Source organism: Gracilinanus agilis, chromosome 3, assembly GCF_016433145.1.
Source record: "Gracilinanus agilis isolate LMUSP501 chromosome 3, AgileGrace, whole genome shotgun sequence".
NCBI classification, from domain to species: Eukaryota; Metazoa; Chordata; class Mammalia; order Didelphimorphia; family Didelphidae; genus Gracilinanus; species Gracilinanus agilis.
This window is the reverse complement of record NC_058132.1, coordinates 251,658,060-251,683,473: the sequence shown is the minus strand read 5'-3', so window position 1 is coordinate 251,683,473 and position 25,414 is coordinate 251,658,060. Positions and strand designations below refer to the sequence as shown.

The window sequence follows — 25,414 nt, the reverse complement described above, 5'->3', positions numbered from 1 at the left end:
AGTTTTCCCTCACATTCTCATAAATCTGGTAGATTCTTCTAAGGAAAAAAACCCAGGTATTTTTGTAACCTTCAGTAGAGTCCTGGTGTCTGGGTCGAATTAGTCTGATTTCTGAGGTAATGCAAATTAACCAATCAAAATTTATACCTTTATCATCTTGGTAAATAAGTTGAAATGAGTAGGATTTCGGAAAAAAATATTGTACAGCAGATCACATTTTTATAGTCATATATAATTGACTGAAAAGCATAGAGAATAAGATCCTAACATATCATGAAAATTTTTTGAAAAACCATTTTAAAAATATTTTTCAATAATAAAAAAAGCCAAAACAAAAAAGTCCTGAAAAGCTCTCCTCTAATCAAATACCTCACATATACATTTTAAGCTCAAACAAGATGTCACAGTAGATATAATCCAAGAGATAACTGTTCCATGATTTCATAATGATCAATAACAAGCCAAAAGCTACAAAAAGGAGTTGCAAAGGAAACTTAAGGCCTAAGATGTAGGACTCTTTTTTTTTTATAGTTCTTAAAAGGTTGTACACCCCAACAACCTACCCTTCCCATACATATCCCCCAAACCCAAGTAAGTTTTTTCACTTTATCTTATTTAAATGCCAACAGCAATTACAATAATTAGCCAGAAAAAAGAATTCTAAGAAACTTTAAAAAGGAAAAACACATCACTCTCCCCTCCCCCAACAAAGGTTTGTTTATAAATCAATTGTTCAGAAATTGGAATATGTGTTTCTATAGCTACAACTCCAGGAGGATCCAATTCAATATCTGTTAAGCTCCTATTATGGGTAAGGTACTATGACAAAGAAGACAATTTAATAAAGGAGACAACATGCTAATCACCAGCCTTCAATTCTCACTGTTATGACTGAATGGAGAGGTCTAAAGATACTAAAAACCTCTGAAATGGAGTTGGAATGAAACCCACAGAACTGCCACCAAAGTATAGTTGAAACAAAAAAATCTAAGAGTCAAATTGGTGGATCCTGTTAGGAGGTACAATTCAAGAATGAGAGGGTAGACAACTAAGTTGCCTAGATATGGTAATGAATATTCTAGACATTATTTTAAAATGTTCTATATGATAGAATGTTAAAGCTGAAAAGGAGCTCAAATATAATCTGATCACTTCCTTATTTTGCCAATGGAAAAAAATTAAGCCAAGAATAGTTAATAACAGCTGGCCCCAGGTTTAGTGTTTTTTTTCCAATGCCACTGGGCCACTTATCCAATTAAAAATAATGATAAAAATATTTTCATAGTGAGAAAATACAAGTGAATATTATATCTAAATAATATCTAAATGGCTTCAGAGATCAATGATGCAAGTATTTTAGTAGACTGTAAACTCAATCTAAGTCAATGTTATGGCCTAACAACTGAAAAAGACTATGGTGACCTTAAGCTACAACAAGAGAAGCAAAGTACTTATGATAAGGTATGTAATGATTCCTGTATACTCTTGGCTTTAGTCAAGGTAGGATAACAACCTGAATGGTGAAGAGCCTAGAGACCATGTCATATGAGGATCAGATGAAGGGGATTTTTAACCTGGAAAAGAAAAAAATCTCATATGATGTGGTAGCTATTTTCAAGTATCAGAAGGGATTAGACTAGTTCTACTTTGCTCCCAGAGGGCAAAACTAAGAGGAATGAATGGGTAGAAGTTACAAAAAAAGTAAATTTCCAGTAAAACAAGCTAAGCCTAGTAGATACATGGCATTAAGTAGGTTCTCATAGTTCCAGAGGAGCAGAAAGCTGTCAGGCAAGAAAGAAATAAGGCATCCCAATGAACTATGAGAACCTACTTAAGATGTCTCAGGAACTCCCTAAACATTCAAGGAATCATTTGAAACAATGTATCAAGGAATACCAATATTACTGATTTAGATTAGTAAAGTCTGGTAGTGGTGATATAATCAAATACTCTCATTTTTACAGATTAGGAAACCCGTGTTGCACAATTTCTAACCACAGGAACGCATATGAGAAAAACAAAGTCTCAGGCTCCAAGCCAAAAAGAAATAGGTTTATTGGGAGAGGGCAGGTCCCACAATAAAGCCAGACTCTGGTCAAGACTCAGAGCTCTGTAAGAGGCCTTCCCTTATACCCAAAAATAATCCAAAACAATAGTTATACCGGGCTAAAAATAAAGGCATGCAGAAAAGTATGTTCATTGTTCATTGGTTAAGGCAGTCAGGAAGTGGAAGAAGTCACTTGATAGACAAGGGGGAGCAAGAGAGGCTAAACCCTAATTTCTAAGCTTTTCTAAGAGATGATGTATACTAGAGTGACAGGGTAAAGAGGAGGTGTGCCAGACCTCAAACTAGGCAAAAGCCTCTATGCTAATAAAGGTTACAAAACTGAGGTCTATACTAACAATGGCTTATGCTAATAATGATTAACTATGCTAAAATTTAATTAAAACAAACCTTACAACTAGTAATAAAACAATCAAGAAAAGGGCTAGGGAATTTTTCATACATTATCCATCCTCTGATCCTAAGAAAACTTCAGTTTTCTGCTGGATCACTGAAGATCCTGAGAAATCAAGTTACTTGCCCAAGGCCATAGAAAAGCAGCAGAGGCAAACTTTGCACCTAGCTTTTCTCAATTTAAATCCCCTGCTATTCTTTTAGAAGCAACTAAAAAATAATGACAGCACTGGTTTGTCTATTTATGTTTCCCCATCTCCCTGATCTTTCAAATTTAAAAAATAAGGTTTTTTGAGTCCTTATAATTTCTACCACAGCAGGCTACTATTCACAAGCAGCTGTGGCTCCAAATTAGTAGTTGAAGAAGCAAGAATTACCCTACTTGCCAAAAATTAAAAATGTTTGTCCATTATTCACATATGCCTTTCCAATGCTCTTATTAGTCTTTCAAAATCTGTGCCACAGAAGAAACTATACTCTAGATTTTTTATTCAGGTAACCATACCTGAATAAATCCTTCCCACCAACGACCCTCCTTCTCCCACCCCAATACATAGACTGGAAAACAGCTACAAATACTTAAATAAAATAGGTTTGTATATTGAAAATTATTCAATTCAAAAATTCTATTTACATGCAATCTTTTTAGGATTTTATCCATTCCATAAAATTATTTATACTGACATTAAAAACCACTAAGCTTTAACTAAGTGTGAGACAAAGACCTTGTTTATTCACATGGGGCAACAGTCAATTCCTTTATGACAGTGTCTTTATGATTGATAACAATTGCTGTATTTGAAGAGACTGTTCAGTGCTTCACATAAATTTCAATTTCTGAGACAATCAATTGAAACAAATCTTTCATGCCATGATCAATTCATTTTACTTATTTATTCACAGTCAGAGTTCAAACAGTGAAGAGACCCTGCAAGCAAACAGTCAAAACAGAATGTCCAAAGCAGAGTGCTGAACATTTGGTACAAACTGTCTCTTAAATTTTAAGTGTCTTGTCATACCCAAAAAAACTTGGAAAAAACTACATTACTACTAATGACATAAAAGTTTCACACTAGAAATGAATGTATTTTTGCCATATTCATGACAATAACTTCAATTACTAGAATTGATATAGTGCCAAATGGCAAGTATTGTGCTAGAGCATCTTATAATTATCTTATTTGAAGATCACAATAACTCTCCATGATGCTATTATTATCCCCATTTTACAGATGAGGAAATTGAGGCAATCTAACATCTATTTCCTATTGTCATCTTCTGTTGTAGAGGTTAAGAAAAACTGAGAAATTTGTTTGTTGTCAAGGAATAAGAAACAATTTCAATTTCATTGACTACTTAAAAATTAGCCAAATGAGGATACTCTCTCCCAATTCTAGTTGGCCACTAAATTTAAGGGGAAAATGAAATTCCCCTTATTATTATCCAATCTAACAATGAAGAGAGGGAGGAGATACCACTAAATAGGAAATGGTTGAATAAATTATGGTGGATAAATGTAATGGAATATTATTTTGTAGCAAGACACGACAATGATGAAAAATTCAGAAAAACATGATTCTTCTTATGAACTGAAACAGCAAGAAAAAGCAGACAGAAGAACACAGTAACTACAAGAACATAAATGAAAAGAACACTAAATGGAAACCAAAGTGTTGAGTAACTGAAAAACCAAGAATGATCCCTGAAAACAAATAATAAAATCTATCTACCCTTCCCTTCTCTCAGCAGTGAAACAGGGCAGAAAGGCAGAATGTTGTCTATTTTTTCAGACAATGTCATTATATCAGTTGCTTTTTTGCCTACTTGTTTTTATTTGGTAGGGAAGGGAAAGCATATCCAAAAATAGCTAATTTTTTTTAAAGGCATCACCAAAACATTTAAAAGAAAAAAAATCTATATATGAAGTCACAATCAGCTTTTTCAACTCAACTAAAATGAAATTGGAAGCATTATCCTCAAAAGAAAAGTTAACAATTACTAATATTAAGTATGAAGCCATCTGCCTAGAATTTGGTAGAAAGACCAAAATACAATATATGCTTTTTAAAATTAAAGTTATTAAACTTTTTGTAGCTGCTTGAAAAGTACAATCCCAGAAAGGGGAGAAAAATACAAAATCTATAGAAAGATGATAAGATCACATCCTCTGAGAAATATCACAAAACATTATCTTTTCTATCCAAAGCATTGCACCAAATGAACAGAATGAATCCCCAGTGCAGTTTTGTTTCTTAACATTCTATTTCAGACAACATAACATGAGACAACTAAGAAGTAAATTATTAAAGAACTCCAAGTTACTGTCTATGTTGTATAAAATAATTCTGAAAAATATTATGTAATATTAAATATTCTTGGAGGGAAAAAGAACAAAAAAAATTTAGGTAAAATAAGTTATTTTGTTACATATTATTTCTAAATTGAGAATTCCATCTTCAATTAGCTTGCAAAAAAATAGCTTAAAGTTGACACTTCTACCATCCACACAACCATAAGGTTTTTATCTAATCCTTTTACCTTCTGCAACATTCCCTCCTTTTATCACATCTTACCTTTACCAGCTGCCCACTATTTAACAAGACTGAAATATTCAGGTTGGCCTAGAATTCAATGGTTCATGCCTGCGGTCATAAGTATTGTCTTAGTTTTAAAAATGTTACCATTTAATAGTAAAAATGAAGAGAAGGGAGCATAATATCCCACTTTATTGTATCAGTCAATACAGGTAGCAAGGCTAGTAATTCGTTTCCTAGGGTTGAGAAGGTCCCTTCTAGAGACAAAGAAGCATCACCCTTTAGCCCAAAATTTGTTATTCTATATCAGTGATGGTGAACCTTTTAGAGATGGAGTGCCTCTCCTTTCCCTGCACCCCACCCCCACCCCACACAAGGGAGGGAGGAAGCACTCCCATTGGGCTGCAGGGCAGAGGGGAAGGTGAAGTGAGGAATGTCCTCAGCCAGTATAGAAAGAGGGATGGAAGTGGCCGGAGTGCTCTGCTCCCCTCCAGCTCTGCCACCTGTGAGCCACCCACCTTACCCCGTGTGAACTCCCATTGGCTGCTGGGCAGAGGGGTGGGGATGTGAAAAAATGTCCTCAGGTATAGTGGAGACAGGGAGGGGAGGCAGTTCTGCCCAAGTTCCTCTGCTTTTCTAGTAAAGAACTCTGGAGGGGAGGGGTGGCTGAGTGCTCACAGAGAACATTCTGCATGCCATCTTTGGCACCCATGCCATAGGTTTACCATTACTGTTCTATATGAATGAAATCAAATTATACTGTTAATGACCAGCAAAATAGCAAACTAGAGTGAGAACTAAGACAATAATCTAAATAATTTAATTTTTAATTCTATCATAGTTACAGGATAAAGATTAAGAACCTAATAATAAGACAGTCAAGGGCAGCTGGGTAGCTCAGTGGATTGAGAGTCAGGTCTAAAGTCAGGAGGTCCTAGGTTCAAATCCGGCCTCAGATACTTCCCAACTGTGTGACCCTGGTCAAGTCACTTGACCCCCATTGCCCACCCTTACCACTCTTCCACCTAGGAGCCAATACACAGAAGTTAAGGGTTTAAAAAAAATTTTTAAAAAAAAAAAGATAGTCAAGAAATCAATAAAACTAAAATAAAGGTCTCTCAAAACTAAAGTAGGGGGTAGCTGGGTGGCTCAGTGAATTAAGAGCCAGGCCTAGAGACTGAAGTCCTAGGTTCAAATCTAGCCTCAGACACTGCCTAGCTGAGTGACCCTGGGCAAGTCATTTAACCCCCATTGCTTAGCCCTTACTGTTCTTCTGCCTTAGAACCAAAGTATTAACTTAAGGTAGAAGGTAAGGGTTAAAAAAAAAACAAAAAAACTAAAGTATAAGTACTATTTCTAAATGTGACAAGAGATTATTTAGTTCTTCTAAATTTAGTAAGAGCCCTCAGAAAGCTATCTAATGATGGTGATGAATAGACACTGAAGATGCAAAAAATAGGGGATTAACCACTCTATATTTTTTGAAAGGCAGAATGAACCAAAAACAAAAAGAAAATTAACCAAACAATACTCTTTCTCTAAAATCCCTCAAAAAAAGACATTTGGAGAACACAGGGAAAATACTAAAAGAAAATCACAGGAAGAGAAATAATAGACTCATTTTGTTAAAAACTCTTATTAGAATAAGGAATTTGAAGTTAATAACTTTTTAAACACCTGCAGATATTAAATGTCAACATTATTTCTAAATTCTATTGTCAATAGTTAATCACTGGCATTGCCTTCTCTTCCCATAAATACAAACCAACAAGCAAAATGACAAATAGCAAAATTCAGAAGAAAAGCAATAATCAGGAACGGATAATCCATATTCTCGCAAAGTTGAGCATAGGCTAATCTTCATATATACAATTCAGCTGAATACATAAACTAGTTGTAATCACCAAGAGTTCAAATCCTCTTGGTGATTACAACTAGTTTATGTACTACTAATTCAGCATCCATATCTTAAGATCATACCAAAGTAGAAGTGGGGATGATCTCCTCTGTTTTGAAAACAAAAATCTCAACTCCAAAAGGTTAGCTTGTCAGTTTCCTGCCTGTCATAAAATTCAGGGTGTATAAAGGCCACCAATTTTAAGTATTATCCAAAGGGCTTCAAAATTGGGAACTAAACACATTCTACTCATTCTGTTTCACTGCCTCAAAATTCTTTTACCTTTGTCTAGAACACAAAGGACCCAAAGAAAAGAAAGTTGCATTCTGAGGGCAAAACATATCTTTAAATACATGGCCCCATAAGTCAGACTTAAGTTTTCCTGTTTTTTAGGTAATTAGAGCATGAAACATATTGCCTATCAGATTTATGGAAAGGAGAATTTAGAATAATGAGTTTTGTGAGATATAAATGGATAGTTTACATTATGTAAAACTAAAAAGGGTTTGTATAAATAAAACCAATATAGCCAAAATTAGAAAGAAATTAGAAACTTGGTGGGGAGGAGGAGGAGGTGGTGGTTATAGTTTCTCAAAGAAAAGCCTTGGAGAAAGAAATAAAAGTTACATATAGTAATGAAATGCTCTATGTCATTATTGTTTAGACAAATATAAATTAAAACAAGTTTGAGATACTTTAAAAGCAGCTATTGGATTTTCAAAAATAGGGGAAACAACAACTGTTGGAGGGAATGTAGGAAAACTGGGACACTGTTAGAACTAAACTGATCCAATCATTTTGGAAGACAATTTGGACTTATGTCCAAATAGTTATAAAATTATATGTATACTTTTAGAACTAGCAATACCACTATTAAGGTCTGTTTCCCAAAGTGATCAGGGAAAAAGGAAAATTAAGGAAAGGGGGGGAAGGAAAATTAAGCTTTAAAATATTGTTAGCAACCCTCTTTTGTGATGGCAAAAAATGAAAATTGTAGGGATGCCCATCAATTGGGGAATAGCTAAATGAGTTGTGGTATATATCACTGTGATATATATATATATCACATATGAGCTGTAAGAAATAATGAGCAGGTTAGTTTTAGAAAAACAAAGAAAGACTTTCATGAAATAATAAAGAGTAAAACAAGCAGAAACAAGGGAATGATATAGACAGGAACAGTAATATTATTTAAGGACTAAGTATGAATGATTAAACTATTCTGAGTTCTATGAATATTCACATCAGCTACAAAGGTCCTATGAAGGAAGATGCTATTCATCTCCAGAGAAAGAGTTGATATATGAAACTATTGTATATAGTTTCACATATATAGCCTGTGTCAAATCTTGGCTATCTCTAGTGCAGGAGGGAAGGAAGAAAAACAGTTTGAATTTAAATATAACAAAAAAACAAAATAAATATTTAAATTTTTAAATGAATGGAATAAAGTAGCAAGTGCTTTCTAGAACTTCTAAAACTGAAATCCAATTGTAATACAACTAAACCAAAGGGTAAAAGATAGGATTTCTGCAGGAAGCTCAAAGAATCATGAAGTAACCTGATAAACAGCCACAACCTTGTCAAGGAGACTGTTGTCTTCCCTAGTTAATTTTTCTCTCAATTTACAGGACTGTGAATCTCGCAATGTTCAACAGATCCCACAAAATGGTCTCAATCTCTAATCACTGCTTCTGCTGTCTCACAAGGACTCCCAGATGCCATGGATCCAGAAACAATTATCAAGGTGCATTTTGTGCATGTTGCACAAATGAGGCAGGAAAGAGAGGAAGAAAGAAAAGGGAAGGAAGAAATTAAGAGAAATGAAAGGATAGACAGAAGAACTTTATCCCTAGGGTATAAGGCCAAGGTTCAGAACACACACCAACTCCAACTGTTGTGAAGTCAGATCCAGGACCTTTGTCCCTTGAAGATATATGTAACTATGTGGCTATATACATGTATTTTGCAAGGAAAATTAACACTGATTATAAGAACAATAGAGTAAAGGGACATTTTTAAATAGTGATTTGGTTGCATAACAGTAATACTTATTACAACTTTTCATGTGGTCTGTTTACCATAGAGGTAGTTGGGTATAGCTGTGGAAAAGAGATGGATTTGAAATCTGAACAACCTTGGTTCACATCCCTGTTCTGTGACCTACCAATTTATCTCAATCTGGGAAAAATAATAAGTCTTGTCTTTCTGCCTCAGTTTCTTCACAGTAAAATAAAAAACAAACAGTTAAAACAGATTTTCCTAAGATATCTTCTTGCTGTAAATACTATGTCATACAATACTTCCCCCAAGTTGCCAATGAAGCATAGTAATGGTTACATAGGTAATTTTAAAAGCATCTATTGTTTCGTGTTTTTATTAAAACGGTAACCTATTCATGAAGGTATGACTATAAAGTAGTAACATTGGTTCATCTAACACTCTTTGAGAATAAGGTTTACTTTACTTTAGTAACAAGCTCACGTACTCAGTCTTTATAGTTTGTTGTTCATGGAGTAGAGTTGTCTCAAAACTTTATAGTGGGGGGGGTGGAGCTGGGTAGCTCAGTGGATTGAGAGCCAGGCCTAGAAACAGGAGGTCCTAGGTTCAAATACGGCCTCAGACACTTCCCAGCTGTGTGACCCTGGGCAAGTCACTTGACATTGCCTACCCTTACCAACCTTCCACCTATAAGTCAATACACAGAAGTTAAGGGTTTAAAAAAACAAAAACTTTATAGTGGAACATTAGCCATGAGATTTATCATATATCTTACTCAAATACCAAACTTGAGGCAAATCTCCTAACATAGCCTTACACTAAAATTTGCCCCAATTTCTCTTATGTATTCCCTTAGCAAGGAAAAAGTTTCACATCAACAATCATGTAGCACTTTCTAGGATCATAGGGCTAAGAGTCCACAATCCCTTCTACTTATTGAGGCTTGAGAGAAGTTAAGTGATTTACTGAAGGACACACAGTAAGTAGCAGAGCTGGAATATGAGGCTAAGTTTTCTGATTCCAACGTTAATGTTAACATGCAGCTCCTTCACTTTTTGAAGTATTTTCTCACATGCTCCAACAATTCTGCGAGGTAGGCAATGTAGAAAAAAATTCCCATGTTACAGATAACAGAATATGAGGCTAACAAGCCAAAAGTAGCGAGCAACTTGTCCAAACTTGTACAATTAATGAAAGTCTGGAAAGATTCTCTGGTCTTCTGACTTCTGAGTCCTGTGCTCTTTGTGTCACCAGTTACATGTACTTTTGAATTATGTGTACTTCAAAATGTTAAAATTACTTATCAATATACAAAAGTAACTGATCAGTTTCTTAACACCCTCATTCATCTTGTTTCTTGCTTGATCCAGAACTATGATTTCATTGATCTCATTGAGGACACTTCTATCAATGAAGATTGGCAATTGTTTTTTGTAACTTAAGAGTTTTGGAGTGTTTCCTGAGGCAGTGAAAAGTAAAATAACTTGCCATGGTTCACACAGCCACAAGTAGAACTTGAACTCAAAACATTCTTCTCCTGTTGAGGCCAACTCTCCATCCACCAAAACAGGATAGTTCTCTCTTCATTTGTTTAATGGAGCAAAATCCATATGTCTAATATATATCATTTAAAGTTCTTTGACCCCAAAGATATGAGAATATATCTCCTTCCCTTTATTGCAAAGACGAGAAGGACAACAATGGGCATGCAACACTGGCACATAAAAGATTGGTTGATATGCTGATTAAATTTGTAATGTTTTTCCCCTGGTTCTCTGGAAAGTAGGATGAATATGGGGGGGGGGGGGAAATACAGTTCAGGTGATGTAAAAACAAAAAAATCTTTTTTAAAAAATAAAATTCTTTGGTGGAAGGATATTAGATAAGTTTAAGGCAAGTGTACCATTAAAATTAGAACAATGTCAATAAAGACTCCAAAGAGAAGCAATTTTTTCCCATTTTTACTTATTTCTTTAAAAATGGGTGCTGCTCCAACAAGAAAAATATTAATGGCAATAGTTCTAATTTTGGTTAACATAATTTAATTGGAATGGTATTTAAATATCAGCTAGTATAATACCTCCTTTTATTTTTCACATTTTCAAATGAGGAAACAAAAGAGAAATTATCAAGTTATTCACCTACAGCCCTTAGGAGCAAAGCTGAAATTAACACCACTGCCTTCTAACATCTAGTTCTATAATCATTACATTATAATCCTCTGCTTCCAGTGAAGTTTATTCACCTATTTTAAACTCATATACATTCACTTATGTTGGATACAAATATTAGGCTTCTACAAGTTATTAACAGATTTTTTTCTTATCAAGTAATTGGGCCCAAGAAATAATAAATCAAACATTTAATAACAAAGCAATGAAAGTGCTTATTGCAGCTGTCAGAATTCTTTTTCCTTGTACTTAGATTTAACATTCTGATCAAACTCTTCAAATGGCTCCTTATTGCCTACAAAATAAAACAAACTCCTTTTGCCAGAAACACAATTAGCACCATCCTATCTTTCTAGCTTCTTCTATTTCCACTTCCATGTACCATAGCTATAATAAACTTCTAATATTCTCCGCTGCCCTGCCACCAGAGAACTCTTTTTAGATCATCACATAATACTCTGTACCTTTCTAACGTGCTTTTTTATATTATACTTATTGGCATATAGGTCATATCACTATACTATAATCTCTACAAGGCAGGAACTACAATTTAAGTTGTGTATCTTACCCATTATCAAAGAACAATGATTATACAGAAAGCATTTAATAAAGATGTCTAAATGAACTGAATTAGTAACAATTTAATAGAATTATACCTTTAGACCTGAGACATCAGAAGTCATCTAATCCAACCCTCTCATGATTACAGATAAGGAAATGAAGACCAAAAAGGTTAAATGACTTCGCCAATGTCTAAGTAGAAATTAGTGGCAGTGGATAGGCTTTGAAACCAGTTCCTCTAACTAGCATTCTTTCCATCATACCCTTTGGTCTCTCTTCTATCATTGGTTTCAAAAAGAATACTTTTTATGTGACTTTTATTTTTATTTTTAAATCCCTTGCCTTCAGTCTTAGAACTGATATTAACTGATAGTTCTCAGGAAGAAGAGAAAAAAAAAGGCTAGGCAATTGGGGTTAAGTAACTTGCCCAGGTTCACATAGCTAGGAAGTGTCTGAGGCCAAATTTATGGCTCTCTCATCCACCAAGCCACCCACACATCCCTCCCATAAAGCATTTTTTAAAAACCTTTACCTTCTATTTTTTTTTAACCCATAACTTCTGTGTATTGGTTGGCTCCTAGGTGGAAGAGTGGTAAGGGTGGACAATGGGGGTCAAGTGACTTGCCCAGGGTCACACAGCTGGGAAGTGTCTGAGGCTGGATTTGAACCTAGGACCTCCCATCTCTAGGCCTGACTCTCAATCTACTGAGCTACCCAGCTGCCCCACTTTACCTTCTATTTTAGAATGAATTTTAAATGTTAGTTCCAAGGAAGGAAAAAAGGGCTAGGCAAATGAGGTTAAATGACTTATCCAGGATCACACAGCTAGGTAAATGTTGAAGCGGATGTGGAAAAAAAAGGGCAGTAATCAACTCATTTAAAAAAAAAAAATCTTAACAAACACAGTGTTGTTCTCACCCCTGCAAAGAAAGGAGATATCAACTTATATTTCTTTCTTTGGGGGCCAAGCTTTATCATAATAATAGACTTTTTTGGTGCACTGGTTAGTTTTGCTAAAATTTTCTCCCTTTTTTGCTTTTTGTTTTAAGGCTCTCTGCAGGGAGGAGAAAGGTGGTATGATGACAAATGCAGGTAACACAAAAATCAAAATGTCAGTATTTTTCACTTTTTATTGCTTTCTTATTTTTACATAAGAAATATTAGACAAAATATGCCAATAATAAAAAAATAAAATTTCAACTTTAAAAATATTCTATATCAAACTCTAAGAGTCATGCTTAATTCTTGATGTAAAAATAAAAAGTTCAAGAATTATAAAAAAAGTTAGCTCTCAAAATGTTTAAATACTAAAGTTGATTTTTTAAGTCTTAACTATAGTTTTGGGAAAAGGAAATGGAGTAATAATCTCAATAGGTCCTGGTGATCATGCCCAAGTTTCATTACCAACAAATCCATCTAGACCTTTACATTTTAAAATTTCAAAGGCTTTTTTCAGATTCAGTATCTGTGCCAAACCAAGTAACTTTCTTTTGTTTTCATTATTTTTCATTGCTACAGCACCTACAAGCAATTGGGTGGTCCAGTGGAGAATGTGCCAGGCCTGAAGTCAGGAAGACTCATCTTCCTGAATTCAAATCAGGGCTCAGGTACTTACTAGCTGTATGACCCTAGAGTCTAGACAAATCACTTAACCCCATTTGCCTCCTCAGTTCCTCAACAAATGACAAATGAGCTGAAGAAACAACAGCAGCATCTTTGCCAAGAAAATCCCAAAAAGGGTCATGAAGAGTTGGACAGGACCAAAACAACTGCACAATAATCCCTACAAACTACAAAAGTGACTAACAAAAACAAACAAAAAACCTAACTTGATCAGTAGGTAGGATATATGTGAATAAAAGGAAGCTTTTGCTGCATTACATCAGTTGACAGGCAATATTTTTAAGTATCAGTACAAGAGGGTTGTGAATAAATACTTCTTTATGTTAGCTGATCTTCTCTAACAGACTGAGACATCATTATGGTGAAACACTCAAACATTTTAAATCTAACATAAAATCTAAGTTTATAACCAGAACTACTAAATTCAGTCAGGCATTTACTATAGCTATCTTTGATCTTTAAGAATTAGAATAACTTTAAATAATGTAGTATTTGTAAAACCAGTTTATTTTGTCAAAAAACCTTATATATTTACCACTTAATCTCCATAAATATTTTATGACATATCTCTATTTTAAATAGGGAAAGTGGAGATAAAAGAATTTGTCCAAAGTCACAATGAAACTATATTTATCCTCTAATCCCATTCAAAACTTTTTTAAATTTGCATACCTTAAAAAGTAAATAATTTGTTTATGAAATGGCAATATCATAAATTTATTTCATTCATTCATTTAATTGTGGGATATTTACAAGTCTTCTTATACTAATTTTGATAGGGAAAAGATAGCAATTGAAACACACTTTACTTCTGGCTGTAGTATGTTGCCTCATGTTGAATCTCAAACTGGACAATACCTACTTAAAATCTAGGTGTGGAAGGTTGATTTTAATCAAACACATGAAGACATTTTAAAAAATTACAGACACTGAAGTTTGCAGAGGCTGTAGAAAGATAGATATGCTTACACAAAATTGTTAATGAAGTCAACAGTAGTATTAGTGCAGCCATTAGGGAAAGCACTATGTAATTACATGAAGTAACAAAAATGTCCATATGCCCCTTAATCCAGGAACCTCTCTGTCCAGCATGAACTCCAAGCAGGTCAAAGATAAAGAAAAGTCTCATATACTCCAAAATATTTATAGCAGAACTTTTTATGGTAGCAAAGAAATTGGAACAGGGAGGGTGCCCAACAAAAGATGAGTGGCTGAACAAATTGTGGCACATTAATGTAATGGACTATTACTGGAGAGAAAGAAATGACTAATATAAAAATGCAGAGCAGCATGAGTAAACTTATATGAACAGAAGCAGTGAAGTTAAGAGAACCAGGGAAACAATATACATGATTAAACAAAGTAAATGGAAACAATAAAACAAAACTTAATACTGCATAATAGTGACTGAGAAGAGTTTAGAAAATGCAATGCCCACCCTCCCTAGAGGAGGTGTCTACCCAGGTGGAACACTACAATTGTTAAGAGTCACTTAAAGAGTTGGCTAGTTTTGCTTAAATGCCTCCCCCTTCTCATTTTATTTTGTATTCAAGAAATACCTTGATGGTAAGAGAGGAGAGGGAAAAGGATATATTTGGAAATGAAGGTGTTAGAAAAATAAGGAATCAGTAATAAAAAAAATGTCATCTTTAACATACACACACACACACACCCCAGGGTTGCTTAACATCCTTTTTTGTCATGGACTCTTTTGGCTGTCTGGTGAAGACAGTGGACCTCTTCTCAGAATAATGTTTTTTGAAATGTATAGACTTATAAAGGAAACAAATTTTAGCATAGTTATTAAAACACAGATATAAAAAAAGTTTAAAGACCCCAGGTTAAGGACTCTGACCTCTTATCTACCAATAACAACAAAAAACAGGTTTAAAAAAAGAAAACTGACATTTGGAAATGTTATATACTCAATCTGTCACCCTATCCTGTATTTCCTTAAAGAGCAATGAATTTGGCATGGAAGACTCCTACATGGACTCAAATACTTTTTCTGATGTTATAATAACTATACGTACAATGTACAATTTCTGGGCCTTAGTAATCTGTAAAATGAGGATACCAAAACCTGTAGTGCCTACCACAAAGGGTTGTATCAAAGATAATGTAGTAAAACCCTTTGTTTGTAAGTGTCTAACTGCTCTATATTGGCTTTAAATTACATTATAGTGAATTGTAGTCTTATTTAAAAAATACCAGTTGTGGACTCTTGTAGCCTTTCTACTACTTCTAACTTTCTCTTCTGCTTACACAAAGAAAAATGTGTAAATAATTCCTACTCATTCTGATTATATCATGTGCCCTTAATAATAACCCTAGTGAAATGTTAACAAAACTTAACATTCAGATCCATTTCAAACTGTTATATCATTTAAGGAGTCTGCAAAACATAAATCCAGAGATGGGCTGACATTAGAAAAGATATCTGGAAGAAAAAAGAAAACAAAACAAAAACTGCCATTAATTGAAATGGCAACAAGAAAAAAATTGCATACCTTTTCAAAGAATTATAGAATCTTGGAACTGGAAGATATCTCAGAGGTTCAGAAGTCTAATCCAAACCATGCTTAAATTACAAACGCCCTCAATATCCCTAACAAATGGTCATCCAATTGGATGGCCTTTGGTAGTAAAAAACTCCTTCTGAAACAACCCATTTCATTTTTGGTTAATTCCATTAGGAAATTTTTCCTTTATAATCAGCTAGGTTCTGATTTCCTATAACTTATACACATTGGTTCAGTCTTAGTTCTACCTCTGGAGCTAATCCCACTTTCAAATATCTTCAAAAGCCTTTGGTCCTTGAAAAGTTGCAGTAAGAATCAACAAATAACAGTCTTGCCAGTAAGGGATTTCAAAGCCAGATTTGCCAGGAAAGCAAACTGAATTTTAGAACTTCCATAATTCAGAATGTTCCTTATGAAAGCATAATTCCAGGCATTGGGGGCTGGGGGAGGATGAATTTCTTTGAGATGAGGATGGTGCAGATGGTGGCAGGAGTGTGTCCGATGTGTTTTAAAAAACATATATGAAGTATGTGTGAAGACTAGAAGAATAAAATTATAGATCCTCAAAACTGAAATGGATCACCAGAGGCCATCTAAGTCCAACAAGTACCTGAATGGAAATCACCTCTCCAACAACCCCAATTAGTGTTCATCCAACCTCTGCTTGAAAGCCTTCCATGTTGGAGTTTATTACAAGAACAGCCCTCTCTACTTCTGGACAATTCTAATTGTCTAGAAGTTTTTTTTTCCCTTATACAAAACTTAAATGTATCTCAAACTCCTCCCTCTTATACCTGGATTTAATAATTTGAACTTCATTTCTTTTTATGAAACTCTCAATTGGAATAATTAGGATTTAGAACTGAAAAGGCCATTAGATCACATTTAGACTGACCTCTGCATTTTATAAATGAGAAGACAGGGGCCAGAAAGATAAAGTCATTGGCCCAGGTTGCGCAACTAACAAATAACAAAGCTGGTTCAAAGTTGGATCCTCTGACCCACCCACTTTGCTCAGGCTCTTGGTATGGCTCACCAAGAGTAGTGGATTGAATTTCTCATTAGTTCCCCTATCTCAAGTCTCTCTCATATCCAAACCATCCTCTATTTAGCTGCCCAAAATGGTCTTACAATACTCTTGTCATTTCCCTATTCAAGGAGCTTCAGTGGCTCCCTCCTATCTCTGGGATAAAATACAAATTCCTGTTTGGCTTTTAAAACCCTTTAATAGTCTGGATCTAGCCAACCTCTCTATGCTAACTACATATTCTCTACTTCACAAATTCTACAGCCTGGCCAAATAGCAGATTTGTAGTTCCCCATGCACAACATTCCATCTCTTACTTCCAAGCTTTTGTATAGGCTCTACCTTCTGTTTGAGTGCACTTCCTCTACATCGGTGCTTCACAGAATCCTAAATTTCCTTCAAAGTTCGGCGTAAGTGCCATCTCCTTTGCAAGACACAAGACATCCCTCCCTCATCCCCTCCTAACCCCCAGCCTCTACTATCTGAAATTACTTTATATTTACTTTTTTGTACATATACGGTTTCCCTGCAATAGAAGGGAAGCTTCCTAAAGCTGGTGGTGCTTTCCTTGTGTTTTTATCTCTAGCACATAGGACAGCATCTGGCACATAGCAGGTGCTTAATAAATGTATATTAAATGAATTTTTTTTCTCTTGTACTTACTTGCCAATTTAACTTTTTGTTAAATGGTGGTTAACCGCAATCTCTTCTGGTTTCAAACTTTACAAATTATTCTAAAAATGTGCTGGTATGTTTTACTGCCTTACTAAATAGCGCACAATGAACATAATAATAGAATCTTTCAGTGGTCATGGTTACATGCAACAATTATGATTATATAATACAGATAATAATAGCTAATATTTATATAGCAACTAAGATTTGCAAAGTACTTTTACATATATTATCTCATTTGGGGCTCATAAAAAGCTTTTGAAATATTATCCCCATTTTACAGGTGAGGATATTGAGACTTTGAAAAGTTAAGTAACTTATCCCAACTGCTAAAGCTAACTAAAAATGTCTGAGGCAAAATTTGAACTCAGGTCTTCCTGAGGTCCCTTTCAAGTCCAACATTCTATCTACTATTGCCAATACCTCATTTCCAGAAAAAGCATATTTTTGTTTTGTTATAAAGCCATGAGACCATAGATCTATACCAACCCTCCTTAAGTTGGTTCTTAACTCAAGAAATTAATGAATAAAAGAAGTAAGCCAGGAGAAAGATCTTTAATTACACCAAAGTGAATAAATGTACAAAGTCTATATTGATTCCAGGACATCTCTGGAAATTGTTGATGTTTTAATAAAATCCAAAATGATATTGTTTTATTGAGATGTTCAGCAGTATCTGAAATCATAATGGAAAGGATGCATTAGAAACAGGCCAGACCGGAGTCTGAATGTGCCCAGTGGCAGGCACTTTGGAAGTACTGGAGACAGGAAAAAAAGGAGTATCTTGACTCTCAAGGAGCTAGTCTTCCATTAAAGTGAAAGCAAACAGTGCAACCACAAACTATACAAAGTTTCTGTAATTGTTAGAAAGAAGAAATATGACCATAAAGCAGGGGTTCTTAACCTGGTCTGCTCGTAGATTTTAGGAGTTCCAGAAACTTGGATGGGGAAAAAACATTATATCTTTATTTCAATATAATTGGTTTCCTTAAAATTATATATGCTTACATTTTTAAATATCCTAAGAAGCAGGTCCATTGCCATCACCAAATGGTCAAAAGTGTAGACAATCAAAAAATGTTAAAGATTTCCTGTCTTCAAGGACAGCTGAAATGAAAGTTTTTAGGAAAGAACCCATGCAAAAGATACTGCTCAAGTTTTTAAAAAAGTTTTCTAAAATATACAGAATAAGTAAAACAGAATATTTATTATATATTAGGAGACATATTCCCCTAAGATATTTGAGAGATCTAACATTTTTCAGTAATGCAATCATGCAGGTTTCTAATTAAGGATGTAATTACTGAATACAAAACCAATGGGTGGAGGGGGCAGCTGGGTAGCTCAGTGGAGTGAGAGTCAGGCCTAGAGACAGGAGGTCCTAGGTTCAAACCCGGCCTCAGCCACTTCCCAGCTGTGTGATCCTGGGCAAGTCACTTGACCCCCATTGCCCACCCTTACCACTACTCTCCCACCTATGAGACAATACAGGGAAGTACAAGGGTTTAAAAAAAAAAAAAAAACAATGGGTGGAAGGGATATAAGGAAGGTAGATTTCAACTCAATACAAGGAGCTTTTCAATAACAATAGCTATTAGAAATGATAGTTATCTCTATTACTTAGGGCACATATTTTATGTTTATTTGTACATCTGTATCTATGTTTTAGAATATAAACTCTAAAAAAGATATGATTATTGTGCACATATGAACTTAAATATCCTCTCATTAGAAATCAAGGTGAGAACCTTATTGATTTTTTACAACCTTAAAGAAGTCACAACAGGGGGCAGCTGGGTAGCTCAGTGGATTGAGAGCCAGGCCTAGAGACAGGAGGTCCTAGGTTCAAATCCGGCCTCAAGACACTTCCCAGCTGTGTGACCCTGGGCAAGTCACTTGACCCCCACTGCCTACCCTTACCACTCTTCTACCTATGAGCCAATACACAGAAGTTAAGGGTTTAAAGGAAAAAAAAAGTCACAACAATGAGAAATGTTTCTCTACCTTTAAGCAGGAAATTATGACTTGTCATCTACAAAAAGCTCCAAGGAATAATGTCAGAATGTTAGAATAAGATGAGACCTTAGGGAAAATGGTCTAAACATTTTCATGATAGAACAGAGGTGGTAACAATGGTATAGCAACAAAGTCAAAATCAAACTTGCTGAGAAACTGATTAAATCATGCAGCTTCCATAAGTCTCAGTTTTCTGAACTATAAATGAGAAAGTTGAAATAGATGATCTCTAAATTCTTTTCTAGGATTAATATGCCATGATTACATGAAGTCATGGAATAACTAGCAGAAATGGAACCAGTACTCTGATCTTCTAAATCAGTCTTTCCTACATTTTTGTTATCTTTTTTGTAGGTTGTGCAAAAAAACAAGATTATGAAAACAAATAAGATTAAGATGATCCTTCGCCCAAAAATGGACCATTAGAACTGTATGAGAAAGTATGAAATCCTAGCATATTGTAGGCCCTTAATAAATGTAAGTTGAATGAAAAGATGGCAGTGTCAATAACTCTACTTGTTACATATACCTCAGGCAGGCAAATTATTAAAACCCTTTGAGCCTATTTCCTTATTTTAAACATCTAAACACTAAATCTGAATCACAAGTTAGACTATCATGTACACAGAATACCTAAAAAATATTAATTTTCATAATTAAGGGGCAAATATTGCATGAGCAGATGACTGTGAATAAGGAATATTAAAATTCTTCATTTGGTTTTGTCTTCTGGTGCTACTTAACATGTGCATTTTGAAAAACTCAAGAGATCTATTTAACTAAACAATTTTCCTTCAAGCTTCCTCTCTAAGGAATCCTCAGTTAAAAAAAAATTGGTGCATTTTAGTTTAAAGTATTTTACTTTTGAATTTGCAACAAACATTACAAATTAAAAAATCTACACAGACTATTTTGTTTTCCATTTTTCTTTCAAAATTGAAAATCAGTACCCTACAGTATTATAAAATTCCACATTCAAACCTACCATAGCTCTTCTAAATGATACTATAAGCAGTGTATGATTCCCTGAAATGTCTTCGGAAGCTTATATATTTCACAAGGAATTTAGCAAGATTGCTGGAAGACTGATAGTATTGACTCCAATAAGTGCAGAAAAAAATCTATGGAGAAAACACAATATAAATGCAAAATAGTAATGAAACCAACAATACAGTTGCATACTACTGACAAGAGAATATTCAAGAATGTAGATGTTTAAATACAGTCTAGCAGTAGAAAAGTTAAAGGAATTAGAATCTTAGAGCTGAAAAGTAATTTTTAAGTCATCTAGAACAACCTCTTACACAGTAAGATTTTTTTCTATAGGAACCTTGTTGGAAGATTATCCAGCTGCTCCCTAAAATTTTTTTCAGAGGCAAGGAGCTAGGTGCATCTCATTTCCCTGTTGAATAGCTCTAAGCTGTTGAAAAGCTGGTATTCAGCTAAAATCTAGTCCCTGTTACTTCGATCCATTTGGTTCTATTTGCCTTTAAGAAGCTGAGCAGACATCTCTATTTAGTTATCGCTTCTCAAGTCTATACATCTCAAATTCCTCATCCGCAACTGTTTTCAGAGCACCTTAATCACCCTCATCTGGTTATTTTCCAATTTGTCAAACTCTTTTAAGATGCCACACCCATAACTGAATACAATACTGGAGATGTGACCTGATCAGGATAGAATTCAACACAACTTACTTTTCATGTTGTGAACATTATTCTTTATCTGCAAATGCAGTCTGAGATGCTATAGTGCAATGTCAATGTGAAGGCTATACCAAGAAATCCACTTCTAGGCCCCTGGCAACACACAGGTTTGTAAGAAACAAATAATAAACCTTTAGTTTTCTGTTTTTCCTTTTTTTTAAAATAAAGTTCCTTTATATTGTAATCAAATACTCAAAGTGCTATAATCAGAGAGATGCCTTCTTTTCAAGTATAAAAACAAAAAGAACAAATTGATTGTTCTGCAATTCTACATTTGTGAATAACCTCTTACTAGAGGTTATTCACTTTGTCAGACTTATATTAAATGTTCAATAAAAGTAATGCCATTCAGTCCATAGAAAGAATAAAGCAGATTTGAGCAGGAAAGAAAATTCAAGGAAATATCCTTAACTTAATAATTTGATTGTTAGTAATAATATACACTGATCCAAAAGCAAATCACTAGTTTAAAATGAGACTAAGCTTGAAGGACCAGCTTGAATAAAGAGTAGTTCTGTTTATTTCTCAATTTATCTCCTAGTTTAAAAGATCATTAAGACAGAGATGATATTGGTTTAAATGATCAAACAGGAAAGTCAAGATATCCATTTACATATAGCTCCTAAAGAGTTTCATTTTTATTTTTTGTAATTCCAGCACCTGGAACTGCCAGACACATAGAAGGCACTTAAAATATTTGTTGAATTAAAAAAAAAACAAACCAACCTGGGGAGACTAGAGGAATTCAAATGAGCAAACATTTAACACCTGAGGGCCAACATTAGAGATAAAAAGACAAAATGAAACTGCCCCAGGCTATAAGAATAAAGCAACAGGTCTGCTCTAAAATAACTCCAACAAATTTCCCAGACTTACATTAGAAAACCTGTGATTGGCTTTTTTTTCAAAGTGAGAAAAAGTTGAGAATTTCAACAAAGGCATTCAAATCATTAAAAATATTATGTCAAAAACTTTTTTTTAAAAACTACTTCAAAAAGGTAAAATAAATTCGTTCATAGATTATGACATTGTCTCAAAGGAATCCATTTAAAAAGTTGAGTCTCTTTCACCAGAGTAGATCAAAACTGAAAATTTAATTCTTGATCTTTGAAACTTAAAATTTACTGTAATAATATATTAACAAATTAAAATAATTTTTCCGAGAACACCAGTCTGTCCCTGATACATACAAAAAAGTTCCATTAACATTAATGGCTCTTACAAGCACTCAACAAGAATAAATTAAGTTCCTCACATCTCTCAAACAATCTCATATTTATATAACATACTGACATGGATAATTGGGAAAATGTGCTAAGTACTTGTTAAAATGTAAACTGTAGATTTATACTCTACACAACACATTATGATCTAGATACTTGGACTTTAGATATACAATTCCCCTTAGCATTAATGTAAACTCTGAAACTAAAGCCCCATGCATCTAGATGAAAATATACCCCTAGAGGGCTAACACTGTATCTTACTTTCTTGTCAAATAGAAATATCCCACAGAGCCCCTACATTTACATGACGTGAATTTTTAAGCTTTCAACAAAAACATACCATGGTGTTTCAAGAATTAGTATCTATTAAGTTGACACAAAATTCTCCACAGCAACAACAACAACAAAGGCCATTTGATAAAGTTCTAAACACCAACAACTACTAAATACCTCCTTGCATCATCTCCCCACTCTAAATGCATACTTTTTTTTTAAGAGCACAACAGTCTTCCCAGATAACAAAAGTTGTTACTAGATAATCTTTCAAGTTTAAGGGCCTAATTTTTTGCTGCCTGGAAACTACTCCTTTATTTTGTTCATATTTCAAACATGCAAAGTAACAATCAAAAGGACTGACATACCCTGAAAAGGGAAGGAAAATACAGTATTTTCCATATTGGTTTTTTTCCAATTCATTTTCATATTCAACTAAAACTATATAACAAATCAGAAATAATATGTTAAGGAATACCATACTATTTAAATAGCATTAAGGAAAGGAGGAACACAAGATGCCACAGAATTTTAAAATTGAATTGATTTGCTAAATTTGAGCCAGGAGATACTCAAGGCATTTTAAAAAAATAATTAGCATGCAGTTTTGGAGGTGAGATGAAAGCAGAAAATGTCTGTCAATTTATTCAGCGTGTTTAATGGATGCCATAAATCAAACCTTTCCATGAATTTTCTAGAGCATATTCATGCCAATCTTTGGAGCCTGCTATTGTCACTTTCACACATGCTCATAGGTACCACACTGACAGGGAATGATATGTCTGTCAACTACTGGCTTAGAGATTAAAAGGACAAATCGGTGATTATACATTTTCATAGCCATGAAAATTAAATATTTAGCAATCTTTCAAAATAGGTTACACTATATATGTGTATATATGCATATGTAATATGCGCGCATTCATGTCCTTCTAAATAAGGTCTTTGATTTCTTTGAAAGATTCATTACACTGTATTTACCATTTGTCGATTCCCACCCCCCACCCCCAAAATGGAGCTACACAACCTTTTCAGAATAAGGCACCTGCCGAAGGGCGTTTGTGTAAATTTCCAAGTGCCCGATTAAAATACAGTAAAGTTAGGACCAAATTTGATTTTATATGGGCATTTCCTTCTTTTAAAAATAAAGATACACTTCTAGATTTCATTTTGCGTTCAATACTTTTAAATTAAATACAGCAAGTTGTAAATTTAGCTAAAAGCCCTCCGATAACTCACTAGTTGTATAATTGCTACATCTGGTGGCAACATATTTGAATGCAAGGAGCCAGAAGTTGGACAGCAATTGTAACAGAAAAGAGCAAGAATGACTTGCTTGCACATAACCTTTATACTGATATTCTACATACACACACACACACACACACACACACACACACACACACACACACACACGCCATCCTTTCCTCGGTTAGCAAGGAACAGCGTTCCACTTACGCTAGGAAACAAGAATGCACAAACACTCAAGAGGTGATGGAGAAGGAAACTTGCAACCATTTGGAGGGGGTGGTTTAAGAAACCTGCCTAAGAGAAGATTCGTCTTTTCAATGACTTTGGGGGCGGCGCAGGAGATCAAAGTCCTGCTCCAGAACAATTTTCTCCCAGAACATCTTTCTCGAATTCTTATAAGGATGCGACCCCCTCCTCCGGAGGGGCAGCCTGAAGCACGCTGGCCAGTTTCAGGCAGCACAAGAAGCTTTCAGGAAGGAGACCGCCTCTGTGGGAGGAGTGCAATAGGCTACGGGGAAAGGGGAGGGGGCACAAGAAGGATGAAGGGTAGGGAGAAAGGGGGAGGGAGGTGAAATCCACCATCGATTTAGAAGAAGGGTGTTAAAGAGTAACTAAGCTCCAAGGCTCGTTCTCCCAGAGCAAGGACTGATCCCCGAGGCATGCCAGAAAAAGTCGTGCGCCCTGCTGCCTCTCCATCTCCTAGTCGCCCCCCGAAGCACCCCCACCACAACCACTAACTACCTCCACCTTCACCCGCCACCTCCAGCCCCGGCAGCGGCCCCCACCGCGGGCGGCCTTCGAGCAGGCTCGGGCCGCCCCATCCCCCACCCGCAGGATCCCCAGGAGGAGGGCTGGGGTACGAGGGGGCGCCCTGGCCGGAGGAGCGGGGCACGGCACGGTGGTATTTACCTTCCTTGGGCCTCCCGGATGGCGGCGTGTGATTCAGCAGGGACCTGGCTGCCGCTGCCGCTGCCGCCGCCGCCGCCGAGCCCGGGGTTGGAGACGTGGAGAGCTGGGACCAAGATGGCGGCCCCTCCAAACTTCCACTGCTACTTTGGACACTCATCAAGCTACTTTCTGGGAAGCGGACACCTCCCCGGCGGCGGCAGCAACGGCGGCAACAGCGGCACCGGCATCCGCCTCAGTCATGGCCGGGGCCGTGATGGGGAAGGAGGGGAGGGGAAGGAGAGGAGGAGAAGGGGAGGGAAGGCAAAGGAGAGGGCGGGCGTCAAGGGTGGGGGGGATTCCTGGGGGTAGCCGGCAGGAGGGCGCTCCGAGGGGAGGGGGCGAGCCTGGTGAGGTTTCCGCGGGCACAACCTGCCGGCCCCTCCGCAGTGCGTCCGTCTGCCCTCACTCCTCGCCCCTATTTCCGAGGCGGCAGCAGCGGCGGGTGCGGTGGGGTGGGGGGGGCGAAGGAGGCGAAGGAGGAGGAGGAGGAGGAGGAGGCGGCGGCGGCGGGGTAACCTCTGCATC

General features: G+C 35.9%; 1 protein-coding gene across 1 annotated transcript in view; it reads right to left on the bottom strand.

Moving 5' to 3' along the window:
• Window positions 1–25,310, bottom strand: part of TLK1 (tousled like kinase 1) — a 192,235-nt gene extending 166,925 nt beyond the window's left edge. The window contains exon 1 of the mRNA XM_044669801.1: window positions 24,851–25,310. Coding sequence (XP_044525736.1) covers window positions 24,851–25,007 — 157 coding nt within the window. The 5' untranslated portion in view covers window positions 25,008–25,310. The remainder of the gene's footprint in view (window positions 1–24,850) is intronic.
• Between the last annotated feature and the right edge of the window lie 104 nt (window positions 25,311–25,414).